This window comes from Haliaeetus leucocephalus, unplaced genomic scaffold (assembly GCF_000737465.1).
Source record: "Haliaeetus leucocephalus isolate CR32 unplaced genomic scaffold, Haliaeetus_leucocephalus-4.0 Scaffold139, whole genome shotgun sequence".
Classification (NCBI taxonomy): Eukaryota; Metazoa; Chordata; class Aves; order Accipitriformes; family Accipitridae; genus Haliaeetus; species Haliaeetus leucocephalus.
In genome coordinates this window covers 1,557,815-1,583,085 of record NW_010972575.1, presented here as the reverse complement: position 1 = coordinate 1,583,085, position 25,271 = coordinate 1,557,815, and the positions used below count along the sequence as shown (strand labels likewise).

General features: G+C 36.7%; 1 protein-coding gene across 2 annotated transcripts in view; it reads left to right on the top strand.

The window, feature by feature from the left end:
- PTPRD (protein tyrosine phosphatase, receptor type, D) overlaps window positions 1–25,271 on the top strand; it is a 290,979-nt gene that overhangs the window by 75,031 nt on the left and 190,677 nt on the right. For both annotated transcript variants that reach the window (XM_010586057.1, XM_010586056.1), the window contains exon 3: window positions 1,147–1,288. In XM_010586057.1, the coding sequence (XP_010584359.1) occupies window positions 1,147–1,288 (142 nt within the window). The remainder of the gene's footprint in view (window positions 1–1,146; window positions 1,289–25,271) is intronic.

Below are 25,271 nucleotides of genomic sequence, written 5' to 3'. Positions count from 1 at the left end.
TTATTTCCTCTTAGACCTCTCCCACTGCTAAGAAGAAACTGAGCAATTCCTACAATACAAATGGGAAGATAATGGGCATATAACCATAGTTCCCATCCCTGTATTTTATTTCTCTCTTACTCTCAGCAAATATAGAGATCTAGTAGATTACTTGTGTGTAAGTTAGACAAACAGATACAAGCATGTGTGCAAATATGCATATATGTAAATTGTTTTGTGCAGGTATATATAGATTATGGACAAATATTAATTATTTTGTAAAAACAAATTAATAATTGTGACTGTCCTTTCTTGATAGGTGCCATTTACCTGATGGTACTACTAACATATATTATTGACAAATAATTTTTTTTAAAGTAGATTAAATCGATTTATATTATTACTTAATTCTTAGGAAGGCTTTTCCAATGCCTGGAGTGCTGTAGTACTCACCAATATCTGATGTGATTCTGACTGCGGAAGGAAATAGCCATTCGATTAATTCTGTCTTGTATGAAAATTAATGTTTCTTTGTAAATATTGCAATTTACAAACTAAACCTTAAAGTTTAGCCTTATTATTTAGTCTCTTAATGGGTCACATGTTTTCTAATACATTGCTGGATAAATTTACTTACCTTATGGGGGTTAAATGCATAGCTAAACTGAGTAGTTCTACCTTGTTGAGAACTGCTGACCCTTTTTCACTTTGGAGCTAAATGAATGAGTGAACTGTACTCTGTGAGTAGAGTGGGAATATAGCCTGCAGCAATTAAAATGAATGTAACTGGCATTTGAAGGTAGAGTACTTAAGCTAAGGGAATGGAGAGAGATTGGTGGTGAACGTCAGGATAAAGAGCATTAAGTTACAGAATCCTTTTTTACAGCCCTTGTTAGCTGAGGGTTTTTTGTTTTCGTTTTTCATCCTGGCTTTTCTTGAAACTAGCTTAGAGTGGCCATCGAATACTCACTGAACAGTAATGTATGTTACAAGTCATTGCCACTTAGACATTTGCCCATCTATGTGGAATTTGTCCTGGTACGCGTATTTGAAAAAACACCCTGGCTTTGATGACATGAATACGAACAGGTCACTGCTCATGAACAGATTAACTGAGGGATAGGCATTTGTTACAACATCTGTGACAGCTTTTGTTTCCTTCTATAGGTAATAGAGTTTGATGATGGATCTGGATCAGTTCTCAGAATACAACCACTGCGCACTCCACGAGATGAAGCTATTTACGAATGTGTGGCTTCCAATAGTGTTGGTGAAATAAGTGTGTCCACAAGACTCACTGTTTTACGTGGTAAGTTCTTCCTAAACATAACTAATTTAATTCATAGAGCTGAAAGTGTTATGCTGTTGTAAAAGAGAGGTTTCTCTCCAGGAAAGGTAAGTACAGGTCTTTCCAAATGAGCTTTGTTATAGTCCTGATGCTGTTAAATACAAACTTTTTCACATAATACTTGAATATTGTGTTTCTGATTTTTGACCATAAGATGGTAATGTGAGTATGTGGGGTGTGACAGATTAGAGTGAAGAACAGAAGTAAGAAATAAATGAAACAGGAGTGCCACGCACAACAGGTTATTATATCAATTATTGATCAAAACCCAATGCTTTATGAATGCATTTGTTTTACATTTTAAGTGCTGTCTTGGGTAGCTTAGCTCTGTGTGATCAGCATTTACACAGAAATTTGCCCAATTAACAGTGACCTTGAAAAGTTGCATAATGGTTTTTAGATGAGGTTAAGCTGCTACAAGATTTTCCCCCTAAGATAAAAAACATAAAAAAGGGGAGGGCTTCTTCCATTTCAAATATACATCACCTGAATTGTATTCTTACTTTGGCAAGAAGTTTTTGAATACAGTAAAGGACAAAAACCCTTTTTTCAACTATCCTTCAGGGGTGAGGATATGAATGTACTGCCGAGTCTACTGTGTAGATAATACTCAGAGGAGTAAATACTAGTAGTCAAATGACGTGAATGTTTCATTCTGTCACCTACAGATGAATGGAGACTAGATTTGGAGACACTTCATGAAATATCACAGTCTTCAGTTTGCAGGGTTGCTTTCATGACTGCAGATTACTGTATTGTGATATTACATGGCATTACTTGATTTGCAGAATTAACTGCTAGGGGCCTGTTTATAGGAATTGAAGATGACTAGTCAGCTTTACAGAATTTAGAAGAAAATTTGTAAAATACATAATTTAAATTTTTTTTTGATCCTTCTATCCCAACAAATGTAGGGTGACAAGGAGGTTTCTTTTCTGTTATTTTTCTCTGGAGTTGGATTTTCATTCAAAAAAAGAAAAATAAAAGATTTATTTCCATACTTCTGTTTGCTATTTTAATCAGTATGGACAGCCCTGGCATTACTGTTGGAGTCAACTAACAACACTATGTACATATATAACAAATAATAACACTAAGTACATATGTATTTTTTTCTTAGAGGTAGTCTGGTGTAAGCAAATCTTTTTCATATTTAAAGTTTTTATCTCTAATGCCATGATTGTTCCTTCTGTTGTCTTTAAAAATTCTTCCCAGTCTAACCAATGAAAACGGGAAGCTTGATACTTGGGTTCATGTTTTAACAGCATCTGTTCTTAACTCCCTTAGATAAGCTTTTCCCTTTATTGAGTGATAGAAGCACTTTTTATGCACAGCTTCCATGTTGTTGAACATAAAATGACATTTTCATACTGCATTAAAAGATTTGTAAACTAAAGGGAAATTGGAAAAGAGGGGGGGAGCAAAAAACAATGTGAAAAGTCAGGTGTAAGAAATATCCTTTGTCTTCAGAGTTTCTTGAAATGTATTTACAAGACTCTCTAGTCTTGAAATGTGCATGTATATGTTTTGAAAGATACCGTTCTAAACCAACCAAAGTTCTCATTTGTGGGTTTGTAGAGAAGAAGCAATAGTCCTCGTGTCTCTACTGAGGGCCATACCAATTGAAAAAGGTGGAGGAGTTGTCTTGAGTGTCAAAACTGACTGTAAAATGTGATCTGTTTCTTTGCTTGTTCTATTGATTATTTAATCAATTTTTTGTAAGGCATATGTGGCTCTGCTGCCTATTTCTTACTCAAATAGCTCAATGCTACTTCAGACAGCACTAGCATCAGATCCTGTTTTAATGACCATGCATAATGATATGCATATGCAAATGATGAACAAAAATGTCCATTATTAGTTATGAAGTTAAATTTTTAATTAATTTAAATTTTAATTAAAAATTAATCATCTAATTAAAAAAATATGAAATATTAAAGATTGTGTTTTGTTTCCAGCCATAATACATATGGCTTTCTCAACTGCTGGCATATGCTTTGGCCCCAGGAATAGGTTCATGGATTTAATCTGAAACTGGGAACATAGGAGAATTCATGAACATACTAGGACTGTAGAATTAGAAAAAGGGGTAACATCAGAGAAAGCAAGGACCATGCAGAGTAACAGGGCATTGTAAGGAAATTTTGGCAGGGTTAAAATTTTGAAGTGCTATATGTTCAATAACTTGCTATATTGCTTTCCAAGACAAAGGATAGTTCAGTGCTAAGGGCGATAGCCTGGAAGATAAGTAATTCTATTATAAGCTTCTATTTTGCAAACTTAGACAAATCTTCATCTTGTACAGTCTGCAATAGTAGCCTTGTGGAAAACACTCCATCTGATTATGCGTTCACGGGAAAGAGTGCCACTGTGTCTTACATAGCTGCCATAGGAATAAATAGATCGTAGATGTGAATAGGAATTAACCGACATAATCAAATGCAAAACAGAGTGGAGCTGGATCTGTGGTCCACTTAGGCTTTACTCTTCCCTGGGGCATGTGTGTGACTCAGGGTTGCAGAAGATACACACATAAGTTTCGTATGTTCTTCAAATCTTTCCATAATGGTGCTATCACAGACCCAACTTGGCATTTGTGCCTCTTGCAAGAGGGCACCCTGGGGAGGAAATCAGAGTTTACCCATAATTTAACCCACAAGTATTGCAACCCTAATATGGGATGCTGGTGAAATCAGGATGTTCCCAGGAGTTGAAGTATCTACCTATATTCATTTTTGTTTGTTTGTTTGTTTGTTTGTTTCACTAAATCCAGTTTAAATCATTTGTCCAGCACAGAACAGCAATATTTTTTGCCAACATATTAATATCTTTAGAGCCAAACTTGGCAGTTTTTCTATCTGTGTCAATAGAGACTAACAGTAGTTCTATACACTACAGGTTTTACCCTGTTTCCTCTAGGTTCTTACACTAGGACCAATCTGTAGTACTTGGGTCTCTAAGAACTATGAATATAAATGGAGTCTTTAGCTTCTGGGTCTTGCAACTTCACAGTGTGAGAAGGAAAAAGGGCAGAAATGGCAGCTACAGATGGTAACATTTCAAGGCCTTAGCAGAGACAAAGTATTGGGCCTTTTTTCTGTTACCAGGGTAAATCAGGAAACCTTCCAGGCTAAACTTCTACTTGCTAGGCTGAATATTGTGACAGTCTGGACCAAGAGTGAATGTCTGAGATATAAACGGAAACTGCTTTTGATTTTCTGTATATAATGGAGGTGACTGCTTTCCAGGACAGATTCACCCACATGAAAATGCTGTATTTTAAGAGAAACAAGGCTTGTAAGGAGAAGTCTGGAAGTCTCCTTCCAGACAAGAGGAGTCAATGATACTTATTTTGGAGCTCTTCATTTTGAAAATTTGTGCTGAGAACCGTATGAATGGAACAATGCTTTGATTCTTTAATTCAAAATTATCAGTGTTCAATAGGCAATGAAAGACAATAAAGTGTAGGATCTTCCCATACTCTGAAGACATCAGAGATGGAATAGCTTTGCTTTTATTGTCCATTCATCTCTTGTTAAAGCCACCTTACTCTGTCTTTTGGTCTTGCAAGTGGTAGATAACAGACATCTTTCATGGCAATAGAACAAGGACTCTGGCGCCATATGCAAGTATATAAAATATTCAAGGAAGGAGGAAATGAGGTGCCTCCTTCTAGCAGAGAAATCACCAACAATTTCATGCCATAAATTTTAAGGAATTCTGCTTTTCTTTTTTTAAATGATTTTTTGATTATTATTCCTTCATAAAGTTCTGCCAAGACTATAAGGACCTCAAGAAACTTAGTTTCAACTACCTCCTGAGAAGGTATATGATTGCAGCACAGAAGAGTGCAGGTTTTAAGCAAGGGTGGAGAAGGTCCAGTAGAGCAGAATACCTAAGTACATTCTACTATCACTATCTTTGCTTTGTTTTCTGTGCTGTCTGGGAAGTAAAGAGAGAGACTACACAGACCGCTTAAACAGAAGGCAGTTAGTTTTCTCAGCCCACAGTTTTCTCTACTGTTGTTGATTGTACTGTGCATTATAAAAATATTGACATATAGCATCTTTGTAGCACGGGCACTGTATACAGATGGAAGAATTAAAGTAAAATTTCTATGATGTGAAGTGCCTAGGGCAGTTATTCCTTTTTATGCTTTTTAGAAAGTGATTGATTTAACGTCAAACAGTCATTGCTGCATAAATAAAAAGTGAAATATTTACTGAACAGTGTTTCCCTGTCCATTGATACACACAGAGATTGAGATTGAGCTGAGAAATTATTTTTGTTAGACTCTTACAAGTGCAGAACATTTCCACACTGTTTAAAAACAAAACAAAACACCCCCCCCCCCCAAAAGTCCGAAAACCAGACATTATGCATCCAAGGTGCTACATTTTTGGCTTCCGCTGCTAGCAATAGATTCAATGATAATAGAAGCTCATTCCTGTATTTTCAGTGTACCCAGTAGTACTGAAATGAGAAGGAACTATTTTGAAGTAATCTGTCATCTGGGACAGCTATCTTTGAGGGCATGGAAATTAGACAAATGGAGTGGCATAGCTATAATGTTGGAAAATGTGCTGTGGGATGTCTCTCATTTCTAGATGAATGGGAGGAACGACCGTACATATTCTGGGTATTAGCCGCATGGTAAGAGAAATTTGCAGTGTTCCAGCTGGACCTGTATAAACGATGTATACCAGTGTTTATCTGACTTAACTGTTTGCTGTATAGTCCCAGTGATTATTGCCAGGGGGCTGCTAGTAGGACAGGTTTTTGAAAGTGGAATGGATAGAAACAAGGAAAGCAAGAAAATACCTGTGCAAAAATTTCATACACTGGAAAGACATTTATCGCAAACCTATATTGCATCAGAAGACTTTTGAAGAGCCAAAGGAGTATCTTTTCGCAAAACTTCCTGAACTTTCAGTGATCAAGTTATATGTAGCACCTTGTGACCAGAATTAGCATCATTATTACAGTCCAGTTTTTATTATGCTTCTTTTTGAAGAGTAACACTGTTGTTCCTGCTGTGAAAATAGTACTTTGCAGTTTATGTTGTAAAGTCTCTCCTGGGGAGCTGTTCAAGGAAGATTGAGGAACAAAACACAGCTGCTTGACAGTCACGCAAAAGGATTTTGTGAAATAGTGAAACAAAAGGAGATGTAGCCAATACAACTAAAGCTTAAAAAAAACCCTTACAGGTGGTTGTAGTATGGCATGCATATTTTTTGAAATGGCTTACAAAGTAGTACAGACTTAGAATTATTTAGCTGTAATGTTTGAAACTATTTTGAAATATTTTCTTTGGGTATGTGAATGTATGTTGGGCAAATAAAACATTTGCCTTCCATGCAGTATAATTTGAAATACTTAATAAATTCTTGATTTTTATAAAGATGGTGTGGTAGGATTTAACCACTAGCCGGAACAGAATACGAAAGAATAATTTTGTGAAATACATGGTCCATTTCCCATGGCTGACTTCTAAGTTACTGTGTGTTTTAAGTTCCTTTGCAGTGCAGGCATATACGTGGTAACTAATGTTAATGGTTTAGAAAATAGTGCACCTTATAAATTCTGTAACAATCAGTAAACTTATAAGGGTCTATTGCTGTAAATATATGATGCAGGATATTGATTTCAACTTCTGTGTGTATACACTTGATCTTACTAATTTCACAGTTATCTATTGACTTTTGTGTAGTTCTTTAAAAAGCTATGTTTGTAGTCATTTAAAATATATGAAAATGATTCAATTACTGCTGTAAGTATTGTAAAAAGTTTCTGGCAATTGCTTCACCTCATGTCTTTTATAATTAATACTTTTTTATATTTCTACTCATGTCCCTAGATGCAAAATTTATCAAATATATTTTTCTCCTCAATCAGTGAATATTTTGGTTACATTTTTTTTCCTTAGTTTAAAATGTACAAATTTTCCCTTTTCTTGCACACCTTTTTATTACAAAGAACTTGCTACAGTCATTATAAATTTAAAGCTATATGTTAGAAAGCTTCTTCCAAAAAGTAGAGCAGTCACTTTAAACAAATTAATGAAACAGCAGTCCCAAATTTCTTGATTGTCAATGTAAATTCCTGTAGTCAAGACTTTCAGAGATTAGTTACTCTGGAAAATCAAGAGTAGGCTGCTCAATTTATAAGACCTTTTAAGATGTCTTAATGTACCCATAGTCATCAGATTTTTCTGAGAAATTTGTCCTAACTTTATTCTTCACAATTTTTTTTACTCATTTGATTTTGATTTTTCTTTCAGCTCTTTGTTGTCCTACATATTCTTTTAATGTGATTGATTGTTCAGTTGTATTTGCTCAATGAACATATATGGAGGAAGTTTTCCTGCTGCCAGCTAGTAATATCAGCTATTAATATATCTTTGTAAAAGTTTATTTTTCTTCCTTCCGTTCCTCACTGAATTTCATGTCACTGAATTTCATCCAGCCAAGTCTCTGATTTATATGCAATGCTATAAAATTATCCAGTTCAGTTTCATATATTTGTGCATGTGCATGGGATCAATTTTAGGTTTTGAAATATTAGCAGTAGTAGAAAATTATTTATGCCTGGTGTTTTTAGGGCAGTATGGATGGTCCTAAGAGATAAACATTGGCTTGAAATCAGTAAGCTGGCTAGACTATATCATATTTGCTCTTGTTATATTTCTATGAAAGAAAAGAAACTTGTGGGTGCTAGTTCATAGATAGTTGTCTGACAGTTGTTGTGATCTAAGAGGAATTGAAATAATACTGGACAAAAGGAGAGCAGTTCCATTTAGCTTGAAAGAATTCTTCACCGGACAGTTTTGGCTAAGAATGTACACCTGTTGAATACTTTCAGACAACAGCTCAATGACTAATTTTAGCATGACCCCCATTTGGGTATTCCCATTCTAGTGTCTAATGACTGTATATGGTGTTACAGGCATTTTTGATAACAAGAGTGAGTATATGATGTTGGCCACTTGGAAAATGCAAACTAAGCCATCCTGAGCAGATCAGTTTTAAACCATGTTTGTTTTATACTTTTTTACTGCTCATTGATACCTATGATGATTCAGTCCCCTGTCCCAGACTGGCATCGCCAAATCATCAGAAATCTGTCAGAAAAAAGTGACAATGAGAACAATGAGAAAGGATTTAGTAGGGGGAGGAGGAATATTTCTTCTGCCAGTCTGTCCTTGCAGAACCAGTATCAGGTGTTGTAAGCACAGAATTAAAATGAAATTTCCTAACTCTGAAGAGCCATGACCTGCTATATACAATAGGTTACCATTTTGATCTGGTTCCTCAAAGACTGACCCAGATATAGATATAAACAGAACACAGATACAATATTATTAATGTTCTTTACAAGAAAAGGCAGAACATCAACTGTGTGTGCAACTGCTAGCTGTTCTGAATAAGGACAGGTTTTTTTAGACTTCTGTGTTATAACTTTGATATTTTGCAGCGCTATGTGTCTATGTGCATATGTAAAAAAATTTAACTTTTTCCAGTTTCTGCGTGGATGTAAGGTAGTTCAGTTTAAATAAAACTGTCATTCAGATTTGCATTGTGTTGTTTTTTAATCTATTTGTAAAATGATGGGGCATTTGTCCTTTTTAATTGATACAAAAAATAAGTACAAAATAGTTTTTCTTACACCAAGAATTTTTAGAATGCCATCACTTTTCCTGGCACTAGTTGTTATGCATGCATTTAAGGCCCTTGGCCTTGTGTACAGTCCTATCGGTTCAGTATTGGGGTTTAAAATTATGCAAGCTTTCATTGTTCAATGGCCTAAACCCACTGTCTCAACTGAAGCCAATGCCTAATGAAAGCCAATGCAATTAATCAAATGCCATGTTTCCTGTTGTTATTGTAATCTGTCGCCTCAGTTCTGCATGCAATTTATCTATCTGTATGTTCACTCACTTAACAAACTCATGATATTAATTAGCAATGTAATTGTCATTACTGCACAACATGAAAGTAAAATTGACAGCAGAATTCTACTGAATTTTTTCATGTCAATATTTCATACTGATTAAAAAAAGTAACATAATTCTAGAGATTATCTGGTTGAGGAGATGATAGGATGATTAGTTGCTCAACCCCTGACAAAGTCAGCATATCAGTAAGAAACCCAGTGGTATTAGCAACTTGATAGTTTCAATTTAATAGTTATCACAGCAGATATTCTTATGAGATGCCTAATATACCATAATAAAACCAAGGCAGTTACGAGAAAAACACATTCATGTAGTAGGAATGTCTTCAGCTTTCCAGACTAGTGGTTTCTGTGAATGCTCATGTCTTATCAAGTGCACCACTAGGATGACAGAAATGTTTGCTGAAATGTAGGACATGTTTGACACTAGTGTACTGAAGTGACAGTAAAATTAAATCCATTTTAATTTAGTAAGTGCTAATCTTCAGATACAGAAAAAGCCTAGTAAGAATGCTTTTTCACATATATCTGGAAGAGTAATTTAGAAATTAAAGAAAACTTATGTAATACTTCAGCTTGCTTAGCCTGGCAATAGGTCATAAAATAGCATTTATTACTGTGATTGCTAAGTTTTCTAAGATTTGACATAGGAAGCAAAAACTAAAAAGAATACATACAAAAATATTTTAAATATTTTTGACAAACTTATAACATTAAAAAGAAGCTGAAATTCAATGGGTCTTGTCAAAGCAAAAATATTTTTATTATCAGGACTAGTAATAAAACAATTCTGAAGCAGTGACTTTTAAGTGATGCAACAAAGCAAAGGAGGTTTCACTGCACTAGTGTGGTAGGAGGTTGAAAGAACTGTGATTTAAGTGGCTCTATGGGGAGGGAGAAACTTTTATGAATACTCTAAGGCTTAGGAAGGATATAAAATCCTGTTATGATATATATCAACTTCAGGTATTTCAGTGCTTTCTGTAAACTGACGTGAAGTTCTGCAGCTGACTTACTACTGTTCCATTTATCCTTGTGTCAAAGATGCATTACTAAAGTTACCACTCACTAGTTCAGTAGCAAATGGAATTTCTTTGTCTTTACTTACAAACGGATAAATCATTTGCAAAATTGTGACTTAAGTCCACTGTGATTTAAATTACTCCATTAAAATGATTTCCTGTAAAACTACTACAAAGAATCTACAGTGATGTAAAATGTTAGCTAGTAATAGTAGCATTTTAGCTTTTTTTTTTATATTGAATGCATCTTGTGATGTACAGTGTCAGTGCATGCTTAATGTGACAACAACAAAACAGAATAATGAGTTAATTTTTCTAGTGGAAGCATTTCAATAAGCTTTTCAGTCAAATACAGTCAAAAAGCACTGATTAGAGCCAGGTGTTTCATTAGGACCATCAATGCACCTGAATCTGGGCTTATGACACAGTGGTGTTTCATAGCATTGACATATTTCAGGAGAAATTGCCTTAACAGTGTATATTTGAATTATTGTTGTTATCTGAATTATTGTTGTTACAGCAGAACCCCACTTGACATCTACCAAAGGTCTTGGGGGTGTGGGGAGGCCCCTGCTGACTGGAAGCTAGCCAATGTTACTCCAGCTTACGAGAAGGGTATGAGGGAAGACCCAGGAAACTACAGAGGTGTTCCTCAGGGTTCAGTTCTGTTCAATATATTTATCAATGATCTGGATGCAGGAGTTGAATGCACCATTAGCCAAGCTTGCTGATGATACCAAATTAGGAGGTGCTGTTGAATCTCTTGAGGGATAAGAGGCCTTGCAGAGGGATCTAGATAGATTGGAGCATTGGACAATGATTAATAGCATGAAATTTAACAAGTCCAAATGCTGGACTCTGCACCTAGGATGGAGTAATGCTGGGCACAAGACTAAATTGGGAGAGTGGCTGAAGAGCAACACTACATAAAGGGATCTGAGGCTGCTGGTTGACAGCAGGCTCAACATGAGTCAGCAGTGTGCCCTGGCAGCCAAGAGGGCAACCCCCATCCTGGGGTGCATCAATCACAGCATGACCAGCCAGTCAAAGTTACCCCACTCTATTCAGTGTTGGTGTGGTTTCACCTTGGGTACTCTGTGCAGTTCTGGGCCCCACAAGAAGCATGTGAAGGTCCTTGAATGTGCCTGGAGGAGGGCAACAAAGCTGGTGAAAGGGCTGGAAGGGATGTCCTGTGAGGAGCAGCTAAGGACTTTGGGCTTGTCTAGTTTGGAGAAAAGGAGGCTGAGGCGCAACCTCATTGCTCTCTGCAGCTTCCTGAGGAGGGGAAGTGAAGAGGGAGGTGCTGACCTCTTCTCCCTGGGATCCTGTGATGGGATGCATGGGAATGTTTCAAAGCTGCACGAGGGGAGGTTCAGACTGGACATTAGGAAACATTTCTTTACCAAGAGGGGGGTCAAACACTGGAACAGGCTTCCTGGAGAGATGGTCAATGCCCCAAGCATGTCAGTGTTCAAGAGGCATTTGGACAATGCCCTTAATGACAAGCTTTAACTTTTGGTCAGCCCTGAAGTGGTCAGGCAGTTGGGTCATTGTAGGTCACTTGCAACTGAACTATTCTATTCTGTTCTGTTCTATTCTATTCTATTCTAAAGAGTAATTAAAAAAGATCACTTAAAGGAGAACAATAAACATGATAGCTTCACAATTCCCTTAATGTTCAATCAGTGTAAGTTTTTTTTTTTTATCTGAACATGAAATTTCTGTGCATATTCCCTGCCTTTCAAAAAGAAATTTGTCCTGGAACAGTACAGCCATATTTTTGTATCCCATCTAACTTGGCTAAGAACTGTTCTTCATTACTGTGAATATCCTTGTAAAGAAATCCATGTTTTATGATAACTGCTATGAATGACAGTTATAAAGAACATTTTCTGTTTAATAATTTGAAATTCAATGCTTCTAGCTTAGTACCAAGCTCAAAAGCTCATCTTAGCTCCCACATATTCCATTGTTTCAGCTGTTGCACTGCCATGCTTTCACTAGGCCTGTAATTTATTTTCATAAAATATATCATCTTGTCTTAAATGGCATTATCAGCCCAGCTCCTAAGATAAACAAATCTGTATAGACACCCTCTATCTTAATGTTCACACAGAGATTTATTTGGGTTTGGCTGTATAGATAAGGAAGAGGACTATCTGGGGAATCCTCTTCATTATACCTGCAGCAAAATGACTTTCAAGGAAAGCGAATTGAGAGGCTGAGAAGTTGCCAGGGATTTTTTTTTGCAAAAAGCTACTGTCACTTGGAACTTGATTTATGGCAAGAAGATGAAGCCAAGTGCAGAAAAGCCATTAGTAAGTCCAAAAGCAATCATTTGTTGTGGTGTGTTTCATATAGCAGACAGAGGACGGCATTGAAAGTACGTTGAAGTCAGTGAGAAAATGGTCTTCTTAGCTGGACTTCAGATCAGTCAAATCTTGAGTTTGGTCATTAGTTGCAAAATGTCAAAACCACAAAAAAAAAAAAAGCAGAAAAAAGTGTCAGGCTGTAGCATTCACATTTTTCAAATCTGGAAACCTAAATTTAGGCTTATTGGTAGTTCCTCTGATGGATACTGAGCACTTTGTGTTTCTAAGGATACTTAGACACTTCAAAATTCTTGGTTTTTTTTCCTTGAGTCCTGAAGGTATCTTAATATGAGACACATGGCGGGGGGGGGGGGGGGGGGCAGGTTTTGTTGTTGTTTAATGAGTTGCCTAAATTCAAGTGGCCATGTAAGTAGATATTCTTAAAAGGTGGCCTAATTTTCACGTGTTCCAAATGTAGCATTTGTTTGCAGCAAGATTCTTCAGAAACTCAGCCCATAGAGTTCAAGAATCTATGTGGTTTTAGCCTTAATGCTAAAGGCTAAGTCATGAGAGAGAATATTATAAGATACATTAATACTTAAAATAAATTTTATGTACATTTGAAACTTCCGGCATTCTTAAAAAATAGGAAGCGGTGCATATGCTGTGTATTATAGAGAGTTTCTTTCTAATGAGTGAGTCAAATAAACAAGGTGATGTTTTAGATATTTATTACTAGTGTAATTTCTTCACTTGCAGAAATTGATTTTATTGCATGAGAAAAGGGGAAGGGTGTGATAGGACATCAGTTGGTACAAGTTGTTTTGAGACTGGATTTTTAGATTAAAAATACAAAGAAGATAGAGCTAAGAACCTCATGGACAGATTTATTGCCGATTTCATATTGGAGGGAAGAACAGAAGGAAAGGTAGAGGCTGAACATAACTAAGGACAGTTTAGCTTTTACTCTCAGCTGTTAATATAGATTGTTCTAGGCTCTGGTGCCTGAAACATAAGTCTAATTCTGCTTTGCAGAGAAGTTATGATGATTGGTCAAGTTTTTTTAAGGTGAACTGTGAGAAGGGAGAAAAATTTAGATGATGCCATAAATAAATTCTGGTTTTAATAGATCTATAATAACTAAGTTTAATTCACTTCTGCTTATAAGAGTGGGGGGGACAAAAACACTCTCCCAGTAGTGAAGTCATTTCAATGTGCTCAGAAAATGTTAATGTGTATCTTTGAAATCATGAGCTAAGTTTAAAAATAATTTAACTGTTTTAATGATTAAAATTTATGGGTTTTGATCTTGTAGGACTTGAGTTTTCTTTTTTTTTTCCCTATTCATTAAGAAGAACTAGAAAGTTTCAAAAGAATTACCTGAGAATGAGTACTGATAAAATTCCTATAGTTAAATGGAAGTTTTAATATTTTTAAGTACTCCTGGAACAGTATTTAAAAATTATAGAGTAGTCATTTGGTTTACAGTAGAATTAGTTTTACTTTTTCTGTGAATGTTATTAAGGTGGGGTTTTTTCCATTTTCTTAGTATCTCAGTCATGTTGATTAATCTTATGACTTACTGTCTGCTTAAAATAAACAGTGAAATGATCATGTTTCATTAAAGAAAGGGGAATACTGATTCTATTAGGAATCCTGTTAAACCTGGTATACACATCATGAACTTTTGGGTACAGTCATTAAATTTAGCTTTCGAGCATTAGATGTCAGTAGTGGTGAAACTCAGAGCCACCTAAAATGGTGCAACATTTTTGGTAATGTTTGAGTGATGAATTCTTAATTTTGTGTTCATGAAAGTCAATAATTGATTTAATTTTTTTTCTGTCTATACCAAAGTTATTGCTAGGAAAAATCTGATATGTGGAGCAAAGAGCTGAGGGTTCTTTGCTAAAGGGACAATTCATTTCATTGTTTTCTTTTACCAAAAACTGGTAGAAGTTTAGCTGGTCTCAGTTTTGGCTTGATGGCATTTGGAACTTCATTCAAATACATCTGTGAGTTACAGTATGATAACTGCAGTTGTAGTTCAAGGGTCCTCACTATGAGACAATTCTGTAGTGTAAGGACATTTTAGTTAGGTGAAAAACAAATAGCAATTTAAAATTTTGATAACTTTTTAAATTTTCTAAGCATTTAAAATATAGACGAAAAGATGAGATTGCTGAAATTGGTAAGTACATGGTTATAATCTCACAGGCAGATAGTTCTTTCTGACTGTTCGTACCTCTATATGCTTTGCTTTCTTTCTCCCAAACAATACTTTGTTTTTCCTTTAGAGTTGGCTAGTTCTCTTGTCTTAGACCATGTAAGCACTCTTTGTGGGCAGAGTATTAAGATAATGTAGCAAGCACCGTCTTCCTCCTGTGAGAGAATGTTTGAGTCCCAGCTCTTCTGTCCACTCTTTCATCCATCTGTCCAGCGGTAAGAAGTTACTTTCATTCCTTTCCAAAGCCGATGTTTATTAAAGGAAGAGAAGAAAGCCACATGTTTTTTTTTTCTCGTTTTTATTTCTGATAGACTGGCAAGAAAAATAAGATTAATTTTACTAAGGGATGCTGTGATTTCTTCCTCAGTTCATCACGCCTGCAAAGACCATTGATGGTCACATGTCCACTTACTCTCTTTTAAACAAGGGATAGAATCATAACCAACATTTCATTGTTTTCATCTTCACCACCTGGTTGAGAATCCTTTCTATTGATGGGATTGCTAGCAAGTTAATTCACATGCCTTGTACTAGGCAAGAAGTTAACAGGAGAAAGTTGTCCTGGCAATGCATTTCTTCGGTTACCTCCTGTAGATTTCACAAGGCGTCTCTAGCGCAGTCACTTGTGGTTTGTTCTTAAAAGTGAATGTTGAAAAGGTTGCAGTTTAGCTTTTATCCTGGAGACAAGATAAATGGTTAGGTCAGTGGTCAATGAATGACTTGTTCTCAAGAGAACAGGAAGAACTGGGATTCTGCTGTTGCTTGTATGGATCCTAACCACATGTGAAGACACAACTCCCAACAGAACAGCAACATTCCTCACAGCGGGTGACACCTTATTTTTTCACTCCTAGACTTACCATCAGTTTGGTTCCCAAGTGACCCTCTCCCATCTTGCTCCATTAGATTTCTTTGGAACCCAAAAAGCTGCCTACACTTGCAAATTGCATCAGTCCTGATGCATAAGAGCCTTCCAGTAAGCACTATAAGCAATTTTTACCCCAATTCTTTGAAGAAAGCATGAATATTTAATGTCATACTAAGAAGATTTGGTTTTCCTTTCTTTGCATATTGTGGAGGAGATTTCTGGGGTTTTGCAATTCTCTGTTATACCATCATTTGAGAAGGACTTCATGTCCATATATTTTAAAATTTTAAATTTTAAAATAAGTTCTCAAATGATTAAGTGACTAAGTAGGTAGGTAGTCACATTTGGATAGAGATCACCAAATTTTACATATACCGGTTTTGTGTGTGCTTAAGGTGGATGGCTTTGATATTTGTTGTGCCCTGTGAAATTAACCTTCTGAATAAAGGAGAAAATTAAAAGAGTTGTTTTTCAGCAGAGGTTACTGATGAAGGGAGAATGAAGCAGTGAAAATGAAGGGCAGAAGGTAGATTCTGTATTTTTAAGAAGCTTTTTGTTTTCTGTCGAAAGATTTCAGATCTCTTTTGTGTGTTTCCTGTTGCAGTTAAGGTATTTTTTTCCTTTCTATTTATGTTTAAAATTAAATGAGAGTAATAGTACAATATACAAAAAGTTGAAGACTATTATTGTGTCTTACTTATATAGTACAGTATAATACAATAGTCTATCAAAGCAGTGCAGTAAGACTGAGAAAAATAAAAACAGTCTCTCAAATGCCAACATGTAGGTAAACTAAAGGTAACAAACTGACTATGAGTTACAGAAGGGATGAGGGAAAGAGCGATCCTACCATCAGCTGGGATGTTAATGGATGTGATTTGGACATTATGGGGTTTACCGCTCTTCAAAAAAATGAGTTCTGACAAAAGAAGTTGAGGAGTAATTTGCTACTGTATCTATACCTAAAAATCTTTGGGGGCATAATTTATTCCAGCCCCACCTCACTGAAATTGCTTGTTCCAGCCACAGGAGGTCTTACCCATATGAATAGCTCTAGAAAAGACTTAACTTTATTTATTTTTTCCTGGTACATTTGCATCAGTTGGGGATATTTTATCATCATACCACAGGCAACTAGAACTATTATGGGCATAGTCTGCAGCGTATACGGTATCTTAGAGAAGGAGTGGGGTGAATAAAACTGAATTTGCTGTAAATACAAAGCATCAGGCTAGGGGTAAGCAAGAAGAGCAAAGGAAAAAATAATAATAATAAAAAAAAACATTTTGGAGGTTAGAAAAAGTATGTAGATGCTGCAATCTAAAATACAGAAAATTTTATTCTTAGAAACAAAATACTGGTTTTTGTCAGGTGCTTTTTAACTTGAACAGTAAAAAATGTTTGAAAGAAGCAATCTGCATTTTCCCCTTCTTTCCCCAATCTACTTTATTTAATAAGTATTTAATGAATTAATTTGAATTACTGGCTTCCTTTTTACTGGTAATAAGAATTGGGACAAGCTGCTTAAACTCCTTGTTCCATCATACACTTATCTTTACTAGAGATATAACCTAAGTGCCCACAGGAAGATTTAAATAATTTAGGGTTTGTCCTCTGTTATGACATTTCCTACCATATTTAAGATCAAAGTATTAGATACTGCATTTAGATAAAACTCTGAGTAACAGGAAACTTCTCAAATGTTTTCATTGCTGCACACCTGATCAGTAGAGATTTTGTTATCCTGCAAAATCAGTGGTGATATCTTCAGGTGCATATTGTATCCTGGCAACTTAGTCTCTGCTGTCTCAAAGCCAGTAAGTAATGTGAGCAGTGTATTGCTTCTTTTTAATCTTTAGGAGTATTTTATTGACTTTGACAGAATGATCACAATAAGTAGTGCATGAGAGTTTGGCTATTGCTTTTTTTTTTTTTTTTGGTGAGTTTAATGAATAACTGCTAACTAATTATTTTTCATTTGGGATGTAGTATGGCTTGATACTAGAGTATTTACAAGGAATTTTCTCATTAAAAGGACATTTATTAAATCATTTAAGACCTACAGTAGAGATCCCTAGTGCTCTTTCATTTTAGCTTTTAAAGACTGGCACAGTTTTGTGAAGTGGCAGCTGCTATAAGAGACATGAGAATCCTGAGAGTGGAATCTAGGAATGGGTATCAGTGAATGGAATTCAAGTTCATCCAAGTCCAAAATAGTATACAATAAGTTTATTTCATCTTAAGAAAATTAGGCTAGACAATTTATTTTTGTTACTCAAGAAATAAATATAAAAAATCCAAAACCACATTTCTCCAGGTAAAGTAAAATGCAGTTCCTACACATTAAGTAAAATAACATTACTAATGCAAATGAGGAGAGTGAACTCTGGGCAAAAGTAATTATTTTCTCTCTTTTTTTTTAATTTCATATGGTCAAGCTATGAATGCAGGCTGGGATTCTTCTCACCATCCCCTTTTTATGCTCAGTTTTTCTACATAAATTGTTGTCAGCCTATAGTTTCAGGATGTGGCAGAACATATCAACAGAACCATATTTGAAGCACAATAGACACCCAATAGCATGATATTGTTATCTGAGCAACTGCTGCACTTAAATCCTTCTATTATTGAAAAGGCCAATATAAGCAGGGCTAGTCAATGGCAGAACTGGTTAGTCTGGTTAGTGTTGCTAGCTAGTTAGGGGATGCACTTTCTGTGCTTGGCCACATTGTTTTATAACATGACATGGTAATATAGGAATGGATAACAAACTTATTTACTTAAGTGCTTAAGCCTTACTCTTGTTTTCCCACTTTGGCTGCTGATGCAATTGATTTGCTTTAAATTGCCCACTTTTAACGTTACTTGCATAAATTTGTTAGGTGTGTGTATTTTCCAAGATGTAGAAGTTAGGTGTTCTCCCCCATTCTTTGAGAGTTCTGCAGTTTTGGCATGCCTCAAATGACACTAGGTGGATGTTTGGAAAAGGATTGTTAACTACCGGAGAAAAAAGTTTCTGCTACAGACATGTGGTAGGCCTATCACCCATCCCAGCCATCATACAGGTTTTGCTGTAGTTCTGGATTTTGGGAGGGCAGCTTTCTCTTTAAACTAGAATGAGAATTTCAGATAGCTAGAGAAAAACTGGTATACCACATGTGAGTACTGAGTGGAAGATTCTTATTCAAGACTTTCTCAAGATGTGTTGAATAACTTCTATTATCTAATGGATAAACTACCACATACTACATTTTCAGTTAAATAAATAATTGACATTATTAAATATTGTAGCATCTTCTTCCCTGTAAGTTGGGGTTTTGGCAGAGATAAAAAAAAAGGTTTATACAGTTCATGAAGTTCTGAATATGAAATTTACATTCCAATCTCTTCTGCCAGCTCCTTACCGACATAAAATCACCAAACCAATGTTGGTTTAATTTGACCACGTATGAGAAATACAAAGATATTCACAGTGGAGTTTTCTGTCTGTTTATCGTGACCATGATGTTTATTGTTTTTCTTGTAAAATTAATCACATTTTAGGAAGGTGTGTGCTTTAGCCACAGAGCCTGGCTGTCAAACTTAACATTTCCTTTGATGACTGTGAGGAATCCAATAGACATAAGTGGGCTGAAAGACTTGGTGTTCAGGGCTAAAGAATAAAAAATTCCTTTGGTGAATAGGCTCCAAAAGAACCATATTACACTGTAGTTTCTCTGAGACCCTTTAAATTGTCTACAGATAAAAACTGACTATGAAGAAAGTCAATAAAATTGCCTCTAACTAAAGTAATGGCAGTAGATTCTTTATCTTGGACTTTCTGAGTCTAGCAGGAGGATTGTATAACTTGTCAGAATTTGCCATGGCAATATTGAAATAGAAACAAGGTGTTTGAAGTCTATGTAGTATTAAACACAGCTTTAAACATTTTACTTTCCTTGGGTACTAATTCAAAGCATCTACTCTGTATACTACCTATCCTATAGAATATGCTAAAAAAATTTGCATATTATTCTCCACCATGAGTCCCAAATTTAAACTTTTTTACAGTTGTTACTACTGTTTTAAGGTGAAATTCTGACAGCTTGCCATCTTTTTATTGGAATTATTTTAAGTTATTACATCAGTTTAGTTCCATCTGGAAATCACAATCAAATGTGCATATAACTATTTGTTCCTTATATGGATTTTTTATGTATGAGGAAATAAAATTAGTAAATATTTTATATCTACAATGACAAAAATGTCTTATCTATCTCAGGGACAGAATGTCTTTGTTTTCATATATTCTTCAACTGTTTAAAACTGCTATAGAGGCTAGCTCTATCTGTGAAATTCCTATTTTCTGAAATAAAGGTTCATTTCTGTGTGTTTGTGGAAGGGTAGCCATAAATAGGCAAACAATTTGCTGTTTTCTAGCTGTCTGTAAAGATACTTCCAGTATTACCTGGATTTTGAGGGAATCTGTTAGAGCTTTTCTACTTACAGAATTTTATCACAAGGCTCACTGATATTCCTGCTTAGGTTTAATCTTCCAGAGAGATGTTTATGCAAACTTTGACATTTAAATTTGAAATAGGTTAAAAGCCTTGTCATGGGCAGTGTGATGGGCAGTGTGACTGGATTTACCAATAATCATTGACTTTCCATCACAAGTACTGCCAGAGTACCACTGTTTTAACTTGAATGAGCATGCCTCTGACTCATTGAAGTGCCACACAGAAATAACAGTTGCTTCTCATAAAGTCAGCCACAAAATGAAAACATAGCCTGAGGTTATTGTTATTGCTGTTTTAAAATTACAGACCCTAGATTTACTTGTTAAGACTTGATATTTGCATTTCGCTGTAATAAAAAGGATGTTTATTTGATGTCTTTTAAATGGCTCTACTGCTCATTTCCATGAAATTTGGCAATATAAGCATGCATTTGTAAAGCAAAATGGGAACTGGAAAACCATCCATTGGAAATGGCATCACAAACACATGATTTCTTTTTTCATTTATTTTATTGCCACTTATTTTGGCACTATTTTTTTTTTTTTTTAAGTCTGCCCGTTCTCATTCTATATACATCTATTTCTGTCAAGGCAAGCATGTCTTCAACTGAGTGGGTCAGTAAGCAGTTCTTTTTAAAAGGATTTTAATACCTCCTAGGAGTTAATAAATGTGAGATTAGGTAGAAGTGATGTGTGTCAAACACCTGGGGGGACTGACTGAATTTCATTTGCAAAGTATATTCCAGGTCATTAGTACCTGAGCTGCCTCCTACTTTTAGCAATTCCAGATATTTATGAAATCTGCAGATGTAGAATTATAGAGCTCTAATAGAAAATGCAGAAAATAACTGAGCATGGAATAGCTTAATCTTTCTGTTTTAGGAGTACATCAGAGTGTATTTTTTAAGATTACGGAAATATAACAGGACCCTGAGCTTCAAATCACTGGATGCTGGGATAATACATTGATGAAGGTTCATGATACATTTCTCCTGTTACACTCATCTCTGCGTCAGATCTTGGCCATTGATAGAAGTTGTGTACTAAGCTAAATGTCTTTTTGCTTTATGTACATTGATTGTTTTATGTTCTTAACATATATCATGGAAAGACAGCTTCATAAACTCTATAACATGATGGTAAAATAGTTTCAATAGCAAGCATCAGACATTTCTGCCTCTCTTTGTAAAAATAAATAAATAAATAAATAAATAAATAAATAAATGTCTCAGTGTAAAAAAAAAAAAAAAGGCCCCCAAAGAAATACAAACCAGAATCCCATTAAAATGAAGACAACTAGTTTACTCTGTTTATTTATGGCACTTGTAACCTACATAAGTATCAACCTGTCAGGTAATCAAATATGCTAAATAGACCTATGTTAATGTCCCACTGTCATTGTTTTAATACATGTTGAGGCACATTATTTCTAATAAAGTGATTTATTGAAGAAGTTGTTGACAGAATAGATTTATTTAATGGTGCCCAGGAAAAAGAAGAATTTGACAACAAGTTATTTCCAGATATATTGCCAAAATACCCCACATCTTCTTAACAGTCCTATTTTTGACGATTTTGTGTTGGAAGTCACAGCCACCTTGCTGAATGTAAATTTTATGTTGGAACAGAGTGTTCCTAAGTAAACAAAAATTTTAATTCATTGTACATTTAGGGAACAGGATATCTGTGCTAATATTTCAGTAGGAAGGAAGTTAACTCTATCCCAGCCAAAACCAGGACACTACCTCATAAGACACTTAGGTATATGGCTGTTTAAGGAAGCCAGCTTATACCTCATGTAATCAAGTGAAGGCTAGCATTTCTGCAAAGAAAGGCAACAGTATCCTGGGCGGTGAGAACAGGCATGGAGCCAGAAGATCAAGGCAGGAATTGCTCCTCCTGCGCTAAGGGCTCGTTAGATCACATCTGGTTCCTGATTACAGTTTTTGGTCACCTCAGTACACTAAAAATATAGATAACATGAAAAGAATTGAGGGAAGGCCACTGAGGCAGCAGGGCTAGAGCCATTCCCCTGCAAGGAGAGGCTGTGGGACTGGGGCTAGTTCAGGAAGGAGAAGTGACGGCTCCAGGGGTATCCAACAGCATCCCCGACACTGATGGGAAGGATAGAGGAGACACAGCCAGGCTCTTCACAGTGGTGCATGGTGGGAGGGCAAGAGGCAGCAGTATAAGCTGAAACATGAGAGGCTCAGGCTGGAGATAAGGAGAAACCTTCTCCCCACTGTTTTGGGTTTGTGTGGCAGGGTTTTGGTAGCAGGGCAGGGGCTACAGGGGCGGCTCCTGTGAGAAGCTGCTAGAAGCTTCCCCAGCTCCAGGTCAGACCCGCCTCTGGCCCAGGCCAAGCCCATCAGGGACAGTGGTAGCGCCTCTGGGAGAACAGATTTAAGAGGGGGAACCTACACTGAGTAGTGGGATTGGAATGTGAGAGGAACCCTCTGCAGGTACCGAGGTCAGTGCGGAAGGAGGGGGAGGAGGAGCGGGGGAGGAGGGGATGCCCCCACAGCCCGTGGTGAGATGGCAGGCTGTGTCCCCCAGCCCACGGCGGGGAGCGGGGGAGCAGAGGCCCACCTCCAGCCTGGGGAGAAAGGAGCCCACGCCAGAGCAGGGGGATGCCCCTGAAGAGGGCTGCCGTGACTCCGTAGGAAAGCCCGCGGTGGAGCAGTCTGTGACTGAAGGACTGCAGCCTGCAGAAAGGGACCCACACTGGAGCGGTTCCTGAATGACTGCAACCTGTGGGAAGGACCCATGTTGGAGAAGCTCATGGAGGACTTTCTCCCGTGGGAGGGACCCCACACTGGAGCAGGGTAAGGGTGAGGAGTCCCCCCCCTGAGGAGGAAGGAGCGGCAGAGACAACGTGTGATGAGCTGACTGCAACCCCTCTTCCCTGTCCCCCTGCGCTGCTGAGGGGGAGCAGGTAGAGAGAACTGGGAGTGGAGTTGAGCCAGGGAGGAGGGAGGGGTGGGGGGAAGGCATTTTAAGATTTGGGCTTACTTCTCATTATCCTGTTTTGATTTGATCGGTAACAAATTAAATTGATTTTGTTTTTTCTCCAAGTTGAGTCTGCTTTGCCCATGACCGTAACTGGTGAGTGATTCCCTCCCTGTCCTTGTGTCGACCCAGCAGCTTTTAGTTACATATTCTCCTCCCTATCCCACTGGGGGCAGGAGTGAGTGAGAGGTCTCGTGGTGCTTTGTCGTCTGCTGGGCTTAAACCACGACACCCACAGGGACAACAAAGTGGTGGAGCCAGGGCCCAGGGCGTTTGGACCATCTCCATTGTTGGGGTTTCATGCCCTGACTAGATAAAGACCTGAGCAGCCCAGTCTGAGCCAGCTCTGTGCAGGTGCTGGCGCTGGAGACCTCCCCAGGTCCCTGACCGTATGAGTGAGCCCCTGATTGTGTTGTTTAGAGGGAAACACATTTCACAGCTAAACTGCTTCTCCAAGAATGTTCATAGGCCAGTGTTCCTCTCCATTTCTTGACTTTCATTAATTAAAATCAAAGTCTCAATACAGAGATGCAATTCCATTTTCTGAGTGCAACACTATGTGCATTGCATTTCAAAAACTTGGTATGATGTTAATTTCAAAGTCCTCATAAGCAAAACTGATTTAAAAAGAGATTGTATGATTTAAAAAGAGATGCTATTATTGCTGCTGGGTAGAGTAGGTTCAGTCATGAGAGTTAGACACTTCTTCATTACTGTAATTAGCAATACAGAAAAAGTTAAAATGAAAACTAAAAAAAAAATAAAAAAAAATTCTGCACCTGGCTGCATTTGACAAAGAGCAAGAAGTGATTTTTTTGACAATGTATTACTTATAATGTACAAACAGATAAGACTGCTTTAAAATCTATTTAACTTTTTGAAGTCACTATGATCAAGCATTAAAATATATTTGTCAGTTAGCTATTAAGCAAAGCAGTTATAAAGAAGCTGGTATATCTTTACATGGCATACTAAATGTAGAGAGGAGTTAATTTTTTTATTAATCTGGCAAAGTGTCACTTTGGAGAAAGTCCATAGCTGTTATACATCTGATGACAGTTCCTCCATTTCAAAGCCTGATTTGAAGATTGCCAGGTATAACCATACTCGGTAGAAGTATACAAACTTTTTCAAATGTTTTCTTACCTGTCATAGTATGTCAGAGAACCTGCCTTTGATGTGTCATCAAATTTTGATGTTCAAACAAGACCACAGAAGTCAGCAGATGACTTTCCTTTCACCATAGTACTTGCTCTGCACATCTTTTTTAAGGAAAGGTAGGGTTGATCTGTTCAACATAAGCACACATGATTGTTCTAGTAGATGACTTCAGCACTAGCTGTAGACTTTATTGTTTGAAGTACATTCAGCGTACTGCATTGAAGCTTAAGTTGAAATTATTTGTTCTCTGACAGACAAGATTTAGACCTACTAAAATGTTTTTTCCGTCTTGTAAAGCTATACCACACAATTCTAAGAGACAAAAGGCTTAGAGAGAAAACTGCGGAAACAAGAATGTGCCATCAATGTCTTCTATGTTATGAAATTCCCTTAGTGAAGTCCAAATCTAAAGTGTTTCTGAATGCCAGTATTTCCATTTTTATATGCAGATTTACATTTATAGTCATACATTTCTTTAATTGTCATCTAAAGAAGCTTATCAATTGGAGTAGCACTTTTTTAAGTCATTGTGAGACAAGTATACAAAATTCAGTGCAGTAAGTTACCAAAACAGGGGAGACAGCAAGTCAGAGAGAGTATTCATATTTTGTAGATCTTTTACCCTATACATTTCCTTCTTGGAAGGAGGCTTCAAAACAATGTAAAAGTGCCATCTGCTGAAAGAATAGCTCATTTTGTTATACTGCACAAGATATTTTCACTGACCCTAGTACTTATTTTTGCTTAAACTGTTATGTGAGATGTGCATTACAGACCTGGCAATAATAGTTGCTTCTGGAAGAGTTTTTTAAATGTGTATATTATTTTTAAATATTTAAATGCTTGGGGGGGGGGGGGGGGGGGGGAAAAGAAAAAAAAACAAAGCGAGAGTTT